General features: G+C 38.1%; 1 protein-coding gene across 14 annotated transcripts in view; it reads right to left on the bottom strand.

The window, feature by feature from the left end:
* Positions 1-1,748: 1,748 nt before the first annotated feature.
* LOC102672106 overlaps positions 1,749-11,662 on the bottom strand; it is a 22,255-nt gene continuing 12,341 nt past the window's right edge. For all 14 annotated transcript variants that reach the window (XM_031510038.1, XM_031510032.1, XM_031510029.1 and 11 more), the window contains 4 exons: positions 4,611-4,730; positions 3,545-3,813; positions 2,233-2,352; positions 1,749-2,019 (listed from right to left, as the gene is read on the bottom strand). In XM_031510038.1, coding sequence (XP_031365898.1) covers positions 1,803-2,019; positions 2,233-2,352; positions 3,545-3,813; positions 4,611-4,730 — 726 coding nt within the window. In that variant the 3' untranslated portion in view covers positions 1,749-1,802. The remainder of the gene's footprint in view (positions 2,020-2,232; positions 2,353-3,544; positions 3,814-4,610; positions 4,731-11,662) is intronic.

Below are 11,662 nucleotides of genomic sequence, written 5' to 3'. Positions count from 1 at the left end.
TATATATATATATACACACACATGTATTCAACTTTATACAATAAGTAATTGTTTCGTTTAAAATTGATTCGCAATTCGATTGGTCGATTTTTTATCTTCGTGTTTGGATATTCAAGTTCGCACGATAAACACGTGATATGTAATTTATGAAAGAGACGTTATTAGGTTGGCTGGAAAAAAGTGATTCCGAGATTCAAGATGACGTTTCATCTCGTCATTTATTTTTCGCTTCGATTCGAAAATGTTATACGCTGAAAAAAAGGAAAAAAAGGAAAAAGAAATGAAACAAGTTGGAAAAGAAATTGAACCGCGTCATTTTTTTCCCATCAACCTTAATTAATATTCTTTCTTTCGTCTTCGATACGTATTTCGAACGATGAGAATTAAATAGAAATGCAAAATGGAAACGAAACGCGACGTAGAAAAAAAGAGTAAAAGAAAAGAAATAAAAAAAGGATATTTAATAAATTCGTCGATATATGTTTACAACTATTTATTTGGTCCCCGAATTTGACGATATTCTACGTCGTTTCCTATGATTCAAATAAAAGCAAAGCGATCATAATTCCCTTATGATCCAAATCTCTCCCTTTTAAAACTAAAAAAAAATTGTCCCTTCTTCGAAGAACGGTGATCTTCTTTCGAAAATCGATCGTCGTCATACGAGAACATAAATGCCGAAGCGCGAAATTATGGCCCCCTTTGTACGCGTATCGTACCGATTTGGTCCAAAAATACGCTTAAATAGCGACTAATAAATTACTCGAATCAAATTTCGATCTAATCGATAAGCTCTCATCGATATTCGAGATGCGAGTGAAAACAAGTAAGCGTAATTGAACTCTGTCGCACATATTTTTTACTAATTGCAAGCGACGATTATCGTAAAATTTCAAACTTTCGACGATGAAAGCAAAATTCTTGAAAAGAGGAAACGTAATTCATTCTCTATATACAAGATCGTAAGTAAAATTTTGAAAGCTCTTAGAACGATCTATCGATAAAAATTATTTAAAATTATTTCACTCCTTTATTTTCTCTATATACACCTCATTGTTTAAATTCGAACGATAGCAGCCAATACCCTTCTAATAGGATATCGATCGATTCTTTTTCGTAACAATGAAAAGCGAGAAAACAAGAGATTGAAATATCTATCGGAATTTAGATCGTTTTTGTCGCGATCGTATTATACGATTATCGTCCGATATGTGAAACGCTTCGTCACGCTTGCGATTTTTCCTTCCTCTCCTATTAATTGTGAAAAATTAAATCGAGCGAATGAAATTTTCAAGCATATCCGTATCTTTATTTTCTTTTCGAAAGATGGCTGGTCGTTAACACGAGGGTCGAAGAGGAGCGGTCGAAAGGTGGGAAAAATGGATTCAGAGAGAACAAGGAAATACGAAAAGGAAAGTAGTAAAAAGAATGTACGCCGTATCGTGCCGAATAATGTCACACGAAACATCTATTACGCGATATCTTGGAAACGAATATCGATCTGTCACCGGCGAATCAACGAATCGGAACGCTCGAGGGAGGGGGAAAGAATATATCGAAATTGACGTTGGATACGATCGTCTGTAATCGATACACTCGATATTCTTTCTCTTTTCGCACGAGTTCGAGATATCGATCGCATAACGCTGGCAACTCTGCCCCTTCGAGTTCTCTTTCTTCCTTATTTATCCGACTTTCGCAAAGTTGGAATTTTGGACAAATTTTGGGCGAGATTAGGGTAGGAGGGACGAGCGGTAGGGTCATACGAGGAGCTCCTTGAGGAAGTCCTCGGCAAGCAAGTCCTACAAATAATCGTCGACGCGGTCGTTCTCGTCCGGCGGGCTGGGCTCGCTCACGCTCAGTATAGGCAGGCCGAAGTGTTGAACCTCGATGCTCGATTCGGGCGTACGCTTCGTCGCGTAGTCGCAGCTCTTCGAGTGTCGTTCGATCCCCCCCCTTCGATGGTAATGGTGATAGCGAGCCGGCCGAGCATCCGTGTCCCCGGATCGACGACAATACCTGCCAATTTTATCCCTCCTGTCATCCCCACCTCGAGGAGACCCCCCCCTCCACCTTCCTCCGTCGTCCGCGTCTCCACGATCGAACCCGATACATCTCGACGTATATAAAACGATACAATCGGATATACGTATCTTCTGTCTTTTTTTCGAAACAATAATTCGAAGGGGGATTCTGGAAGGAGACGCGGCGAAGGAGAAGGATTTCTCTTACCTCTCGTCCATGGAAGCGGGTTGCCGCACGGGGCATCGAACGTACTCGTGACTTCCGCCTGCTCTCCATCCACCGAAACGTCGGCCGACCAACGACGAGGAACACGTGACCGGCGAATCCCTGTAAACGTTCGCGCCTGAAAATTCTTCTTCATTCTTCCGATCGAGAATTATCATAAAAATGATAACGTAACGTCGATAACGAAATACGGTTCCTTTTTTACGTTGCCCTTTTACGTTGTCCTTATCGTTATTATATACGTATCGATCGCGAAAAGAATATTGCGTAAGTAAGATCGCAACGTTTTACGTAATCGTCGAACAGTTGCACGTAACCGTGTGTCGTTCTTTGGATTTAATACGCTTACGTAAATTAGAAAAAAAAAAAAAAAAAAAAAAAAAAGGAAAAAAAGGTTAACGAGAAGATCGATTCGTTCAAGAAAAGTGGAACGCATGGATAACGATGGATCTATTCGCTTCTTGTCGGGGAATTCGTAATATTCGCACTCCGTCGGTATGAAAGGTTTTATTCGAGAAGCGACACGTTCGTGTTTTATTCCCTTTGGCGAAAATTTGCGAGATCTAACGCACGTTTTTTTCCATGGAAAGGGACTCGAGTATAACGATGTTATACCCGTCACGTACGAATAGCGAAAGATTTAGATCAGAGGCGCGATGCGAATGGAAGAAATTTTTGAGACGAGAGGAGAAAAAGGAGGAAAATTCCACGAGTTTTTCGCAAGCTTCGTTATTCTTAATTACAAGCTCGTTATATCGATCGTTTCGATAATCTTGGATAACTTAAAAGAGATTTAAAAGAGCGGCGAAAAAAATCTTCTCAAAGTTAACTTACTATCAATTATCCGATATCTAATTAACTTTGGATATTAAGAGAGTAGAAAGAGAAATTTTCCCTGTGAATTTTCAACTTGAACGTTTCCTTTAAAAGTTTCACTTGATGGAATAAATAAATAAATAAATAAACTTTGACGCGTAATTCAACTTGTGAAAATTCTTATTTACAAAAAAAAAAAAAAAAAACCTTGGCGGGGTATTCCACTTGGGAAAATTTTTTTTTACAAAAAAAAAAAAACAAAATCTATCTTCCTTATCTTTCGAGAAAGATAAGAACGATTCTTTTCGTTTTCCACACTGAAGCTATTGTAAAACGTAAAAATAATCTTAATCGTTTTATTAAGATTCACATCCCGATCTCCGTGATCTTCTTGATCGTGATTAGAAAGAACGGATCCCGGATTCGAGAGGAACACCTTTTCCCTTTCCATTCCATTCCGCTCGCGAACGAGAATTACCTGGAAGATTGTTGTTGATGATTGGGATCGAGCAACGAGATGTCCGGATTGTCCTTGGGACAACTCTCCAAGCTACTGTGCCTCTTCGATTCCAAATCCTCGGATTTCTCCTCCTGGGTCGATCTCAGGAACGACTCTTTGTCCCCGTCGATCCCATCCTCTTTCGAGTTTCGTTGATCTTGTCGATTCGAGGACGCTAATGGTAAATTATCCGCGCTGCGAACCTTCCGGCACAATTTCGACGTGGAACCGTGCCGTCTTAAAAATTCCTGCGAAAATCCCATGCGAAAAAAACCGCATTGCGGGCACAGTCGGTAAAGTCACGCTCCCTTGCATTATTTACAAACCGTCACTTCATTTCAAACGGAACGCTTTTCTCTTCTTTTTCTCGCCTGCAGAACTGGCTCGATACTCGAAGAAAAATATAACGAAAGAGAGTCGAAATTTATTAGGGAATATACGTATTTATCGCGAATACGGATCTGACGAGTGTCTATACCGCGTGCAAAAAATTCGTTATAAAAAAAATGGGGGGGAAACAAAAAACGCGTGGCGATTACCGCGATGGCGGTCCATGCGACGAGGGAGGGGGAAAGGACGAATTCGAACCACGTACGTTCGGTTCGGTACGAGCGAAACGAAAGGGGCTTATCGATCAACCCGTGAACTACACTTCACCTCCGACTACCTTGAACTTTAACGTTTCTGACGTGTCTATCTATTTTGTACACCGCTCTCTTTCGCGCTCTCGTTACATATTTCAATATGTAATTCGCCTCCCATCGAGCAGACGCCCGAATATCGTCCGAACATCGAGAATATCTCCATCTTCGTTTTAAACGATTCGAGATCTCGGTCGATTAGGAAGAGCGGTCGAGGGGAGGGGAGCGTAGAGACTCGATCGATTCTTTCATCGATTACCGAGCGAGATGGAAACGTTCGATGAAAATCTTTTCTTTCGCGGATTCTCGTAATTTGAAATTTCTCCACGATCCCTCGTCGCCTCCTCCTCCCCTCGCCACGACTGCGAATGGTTGGAACGGTTGGTCAGCCTCGGATCGAATACCTGGGATAGGAAGCCGGCCACGTCGATGGCGCTGTTCACCCGCGGCCTCGAGGTTCTCGCCCATCCGAAACCGCCTCCGCTGTCCAACGAGTCCACGTGATGGCTCGACCAGTGCAGATGCTGCGGAACAACGCCATTCTTGATTAATCATTCTTCGCCCTTTCATCCCCGATATCCCCACCAAGATCCAAATTGCATTTTCAATTGTTGTGATTTTTTTTTTTTTTAAGCGTGATCGACCGACAGAAGGCAGACAAGGAGGACAAAGAATCTATCTACCCGCTAAGAATAAGTATTCTCGTGTCGCGATCCTTGTTCTTATACATACAATTCGAATGATGATCGACCGTATCGTATGCTAATTCGATCATTAAAAATTCAACCCTGTGTATTCGTATGTTTTCGCGACATATCTTCCGACGTTTCTTTATAAATAAATAAACAAGTTGTCCGTCGTATTTACGTCGTATTCCGCGATTTACGAGAAATAATTTTCTATTATTTTTCCTACAATTGTTAAGAGCATGCAAATCTCTTGTATATATACACACGAACAAAGATATACTATTTTTAGCGGGTACCAGAGTGAAGAAAATAATAAGAGAATATCAACGATTTTTCGACGCATCGAAACTCTTTAAACCTAATTTCTTAAGCCCCGGATACCTTTTCCTTTTTCGTATCTCTTCTACCTCGTACAACGAGATCATTCCTTATATTTCATTCCGCTTTGATCTTCTTCTCTTTTATATACGTATAAACGAATGATCGTAAACGACACGATTTGCAATTACGCGTTAAATTACGATGCACGCATATCCGATCATTTCCCATCGTTTGTCTACTATACTTGCATGTGTTTCCGCGTATATCCTCGGATGAAAATATTTCTTTTCATTCTTTTTCTAAATTCGAAAATCGATATTTAACCGAAATAAAATCGACGTGGATACATATCTCGATCGTCCTCGCAAAAATAATAATAAACTAAAAGATTTGATAAAAATTTATATATATATATATACGTATGATATATAATAATATCGAATAATTTTATTTCGAGTAGGATAGAAAAATAGAAAAGTACATTCAATACGCGTAATTTCATCCGAGTAATCGGTAGAAAATATTTGTATTATGTTTTTCGAGTCGATTTCATTCTCTGAATTTAAGTTAGTATAATATAAATCTACCTAATTGTTGCACGAAGGATAAAAAGTTGTAGTAAGTAAACAAGCGTTCTCAAGTGGGCAAGCGTTTTTTTCCCGGTGATCACGTGACATATCGTATCGCGTCGCTGTGTAAAAGCTGTGTCAAAACTCGTTCGCTCTTGTGCATGTGTTTTCTTTTCTTTTCTTTTTCCTTTTTTTTTTTTCAACGTCGATTCGTTCGAACCATACAACACATCCATACGTATCGTGTGATATACCTGTGCAGAAGAATCGGTTTGCTAAACGTGCGTAAGTGCTCGTCATTCGACGACTTGTGTGCACGATGAGCCGTGAAACGAATCGAAGCATCGCACACAGATTACTCGTAATTCCAAGCGGATCAAAAATGTATATTATTTACAAAAGAGCGATCAATGGGAACAGAAAGAGAGAGAAAGAGAAATAGAAAAAGAGTGAAAGAGAGTGAAGAAATAATATCCAATTAAATTAAACTTTTTTTTTTCAAAATGACAAACTTACAATTATTGGCATTATTAAAACTTTTTAAACCTGTTATCTGCTTATTATTTCGTGCTATAAGAATAATACGAATGAATGGTAAAGTTTCTAATAATTTCTCGTAAACGAGATCGATGAACGAGTATTTCGTTTTATTTATACGCGATTAAAATTGAAAGGAGAAAGAAAGAAAGAAAGAAAGAAAGAAAGAAAGAAAGAAAGGATTTGGATGTTTCGAGATACTTTGTGTAATTTGTCAAACGCGAACGATACGAATCGAAGGAGATTCGAGAGAGAGAGATAATTGCTGTTTCTTCCGTTTTTTATGCTTTTTATTTTTTTATATTATTTTTTATATTTTTTTATGTTTTTTACTTTTTTATTTATTTTTTTTTTTTTATGATTCAACGAGTGCGTCCAAATATCGTGTACGCCGATATAGAAGAGGAACAAATAGAGAGAAAAATATTTACCTGCTCTCTTCTAGTCTCGGACGGTACGATCGGATCAGTTTTGCCGACCGGTTGGTTCGCGTCTTTGCTTCTTAATTTAATCACGTATTTTATTCGATCGAAGTCGAATACATGCATACGTCTATGTACCCCGACCAGAGGGATTCTCGCCAAGATTTGGGTCACGAAGCTATTACCCCGGTAAAACTTTGAGACAAGATATATTTAGCGGAGCCATCGTTCTTCCCATGTTCTTTCTATAAACGTCCCATTACCAACACGGATACGGACCTTTTCCACCGTGATTCTCCTCCCTCTTGATTCTCCTTCCTCGTAACGTAACGGAACGCTACTTGATAACATCTTTTATCGAAATATAATAATAATAATATATCGTGATATCGTATCACGGATGACATCGACGCAAGGGGTACGTAGATGACGAAACTTTTTCTCGTCGTTCGATCGTCGTTCGTCGATACGAAAAGACGAGAGGAAAAGAAAGAGAAAAGAAAAAGAAACTCGGCTCGAATAATAATAACCGAGCGAGAGAGAATCGGTGAGATAAATAGTTGGAAAGTTCGGAAATGATATTATCGGTGTGATGTTAAGCGTTAAAAGGTGATGCTACTTGTCGAATCGAAACAAGTCAAGCGTGGTTTTCGTGCCGAGTGGACGTTTCTCCATTTCGTCGTTCCTTTCTATATATCCTTTATATACCGACTGTTCCCACTTTCCAAAAATCTTTTTTTCTTTTTTTCTCGCGTTATTTCAATTCGAAGATTATTTTTTTTTTTTTTTACTCGAAACGTGATAACACATACGAAATTGACACGTATCGATCGATCGATCGAAGGAATATTCGGAAATAAAGGGGAGATATTTTGGAAGTTTTTTTTTTTTTTAATAACGAAATTTTTAAAGGGGAATGGAAAAGAGAGGAAGGGACGTTTTGTATCAAACGATCGTTGACGAGCGCAAATCAAGGTTGAGAGCAGCGAACGTGAACCGAGTTGAAAGCGAGAACCTTTTTCCCCCTCCTCTCTGTATATGCACAACCTACATACACGGTTGGCACACGCCCGTTTTGTCGAAATATTTCACGTCGCGTTGGAATTTTAGGTCAGAATTTTAGGAAGATTCGACGCAACGCTCCTCTAAATTATCCTGCAAATATTTTCTTTCGGTTAACCAATCGAAAAGAGTAATAGTTTCCAAAATTCTAAAAAGAAAGAAAGAAAGAAAAAAAGTTCGATAACCCGTTTATTCGAATCGTTCACAATAATCGCGGAAGAATAAAATTGCGAGCGATTTCTTTGAAAGATTGAATCGCGGTGAGAAATTCATGCACTGTTTGGAAAACGAGAAAGAAAATTTTTCCCTGTATCGTAAAAATTGATTCTATATAGTTTCTCGCGTCGAAACGATATTTTTACGAACGCGCACGATGAATAAAAAGAAAAAGATGAAGAAAAAAAAGAATATCTTCGAGAGTCGGAAATCCATTTATACGAGATAATTTATACATACGAAGAGAGGAAACCGGAGAAAGGAAATGAAGATGAAAATTCACGGAAACGTAAGTAAAATAACATTCGCGATAAATTTTTAATTTTTTCCCTCGAGTTAAAGAAAAAGATTCTCTTTCTTTCTGCGTTCGTCAATTTTATTTCTATTATATTTTTTTCTTTTTTTTTTTTTTACGAGAATACCATCGCGTTTTAATCGAAAATAATTTTTTTTAAAAGCTTCATATCCGGTAATGGAAAAATATCGGAAAAATAATATTTCGGCTTGCCAACTTCAAAGCATGCAAATTCTTCGTATATTGGACGATGTACGAGATACGTATCGTGTAAATTATCATACAAGCCGTTCCCTTCGAAATCGCCGCGGTTATATACGCTTATATATATGTTCAGAATCATTTTTCACGAGAAGAATCGAATCGAAAAACCGTCGAAGAGAATTTAGAATTTCGGAATTATGAAAAATATACGTGCACTGGCAAAGAAAGAAATCGTCTATATAAAAGATAACGAAAGTAGCGTTTAGCGGTTACGAATCGCATGCATCGCAAAAAGAAAAGCGTTTGATTCAAAGCGTTTCTACTGTACGTGTACTGCACGCGAAATAATATTCGAAAGCTGACCGCAAAACACAAACTTTTATGAGTAATAAAACTTTATAAGAAATTATATCGAGGTCCTGCAATAAATTCTATTCTTTCGACCATTACTTTTTTTTCTTCTTCTTCACCACTTACCTGATCATTTAATTCAATTATATCGAGATTATCTTTAACATCGAAACACGGAACGATATCTCGATTTTTCTCGAATATCGACCGTTCACTTCGATTCGAATTAAACGTAATTCGCCCAATCCCTTTGAATTTATTATCTCTTCCCTTATAAACGAGCACTCGATGAAAGTTGGCAAGCCTAAAAAATTTCGCTGATTAACCCCCCTCCCCCGATTCTTGGTTTGCGCTCATTCCTTATACATCTCTCAACGTATCAATCTCGTCACACTCGCTCGTACGAGAAAAAAATATTCGATCGAAAATTCGAATTACGTCGAGTTAAAGAATTTCGATACGTACGAAATCCCATCGCTGTGAGGTCGCTCGAGTCGCGAGATTTTTACCTCGGTCGGTCGATTTCTTAATCGACGGAGGGTATCGACGCTCGATCGATTAATAAGAGAACTCGGTCATCGTTGTATCCTCGCGTTCACGAGGAAAACCGCGAAAAGTGGACTCAGTCGGGCGGAATGAAGAAGAGGCGCACACATCGTAAAAGCAGAAACACGAAAGGCACACATCGCGACAGTATTGGAGGGAATAGAATGAGAGAGAAACGGCTGAATACGGAGCGAAGAAGACGGAGGAAGAAGTGGAAAGAGGATGTAACGGTAATAACAGTGGTAATAGAAGAAGAGGAAAAAGAAGAGGCAATAGTAGAAATAGAGATTGTTAGCAAGTACCGATGGTCACGCGATGTCGGCCCTGTGGAGTAGAGCGAATTGGCAGCCGCAGTCCCGGGGCTCTCGAGCTCTCCTCGGGTACTGAAAGCACTGCTCCAACACGCAACAGCCCCCGCCCCCACACTGCATCACCATATCCGACAATGTGGTCATTACCTTCGAGATTTTATGCGGGCGATACGTTCGGTGGCCCGTCATTTTTCGATTATTCGTTAAGTCGGACGCAACGGACACGACCAGACGGTTGGCAGAGGCACAAACAGATCGATTCCATTAGAACACGTGCACCGATTTCAATGTGGATGTCTATATATCTGCTTTTATATCGCGCCGATAAAAATCCGAAATTTTCAAAAGTAAAAGCAAGTTCGAATTTCGGATTGTTATCGCGAAAAAGTGAGGAATCTTAAGTGGATTTTTACGCTCGTTTTTAAATTCGCTCTGCCAATTTTCCTATTCTCTCCTTCTAAATATTATTCTCTGTGTCGAGATCGATCACATCTCGTCCATCCACGAATTTCCACGAATTTCACCGACCTAAATTTCCACCAATGATAGCGTTCGATAGCGGAAATTGGCGTCAATTCAAAATCTATCGATAAGAATTTTTCAATTTTCCGTTTTCGAAACGGTTCCTCTCGTCGATTTACGATCACGTTCGATTTTTGTCCATTTTTCATTTTCCGATCGTTAAGTTAAAATAATGAAATAGGTAATAATAATATAATAATTAAAATAATGAATATTTTTTGTACATCACGTGATTTTAATTAATCGATCGAGGAGGAAAGCGATCTCGAGTTTTCGATATTTACAAATCATTGGCAAAAATCGTGAATGAAACGCGTGAATGTATATATGCATGGAAAATTTACGAGATCGCATCCCTCCCCGAAATGAAACTTTTAGACGTGGACAAATGGGGCACCGTTCGAGCGAATATATATATATATAGGTCGATTCGATATACGTCTTTTTGATATACGTATAGCCTTCGGTGACAATCCTTCCGAGTACCGCCCAATTAAACCAGAATCTGATCGAATCGATATCTTTCATCCAATGCCGAATACGTATTTTACGATTTACGTTTCCTCGATCCAAAATAACGCGTTCGAATATTTTATCGATTATATAGCTTCTTGTTTATTTCAGAAAAATTGCTCGAAAATTAAAATTAAATGTTGAGAGAGAGAGAGAGAGAGGGGCAAAAATTATGCCGATTTATGATAAACTTATTACGAAAATAACGAATATTTTATCGATTATACCTTCTTGTTTATTTCAGAAAAATTGCTCGAAAATTAAAATTAAATGTTGAGAGAGAGAGAGAGAGAGAGGGGCAAAAATTATGCCGATTTATGATAAACTTATTACGAAAATAACGAATATTTTATCGATTATACCTTCTTGTTTATTTCAGAAAAATTGCTCGAAAATTAAAATTAAATGTTGAGAGAGAGAGAGAGAAACTTATTACGAAAATAACGAATATTTTATCGATTATACCTTCTTGTTTATTTCAGAAAAATTGCTCGAAAATTAAAATTAAATGTTGAGAGAGAGAGAGAGAAACTTATTACGAAAATAACGCGTTCGAATATTTTATTCGCCCAATTATTCCTCTCTCTTTATTCATTATTTCGGAAAAATGCTCTAAAATTAAATTTAAAAATTGAGAGAGAGGCAAAAATTTCGCCAATTTTGATTTACGATAAACTTACTACGAAAATAATATTTTATTCGGGAATATTTTATTCCCAATTATCCCTTCTCGTTTATTTATTATTTCAGAAAAATTGCTCGAAAATTAAAATTAAATATTGAGAAAGAGAGAGAGAGAGGCAAAGATTTATAATTTTGATTTATAATAATATAAACTTACTACGAACGTTACGTCTCTCGATCGAAATTATAAATCGTTTGGATTTTGAAGGAATTT

Source organism: Apis dorsata, unplaced genomic scaffold, assembly GCF_000469605.1.
Source record: "Apis dorsata unplaced genomic scaffold, Apis dorsata 1.3 scaffold_198, whole genome shotgun sequence".
Lineage (NCBI taxonomy): Eukaryota > Metazoa > Arthropoda > Insecta > Hymenoptera > Apidae > Apis > Apis dorsata.
The sequence above is the reverse complement of the archived record's forward strand: the minus strand, read 5'-3'. Positions and strand labels throughout refer to the sequence as shown.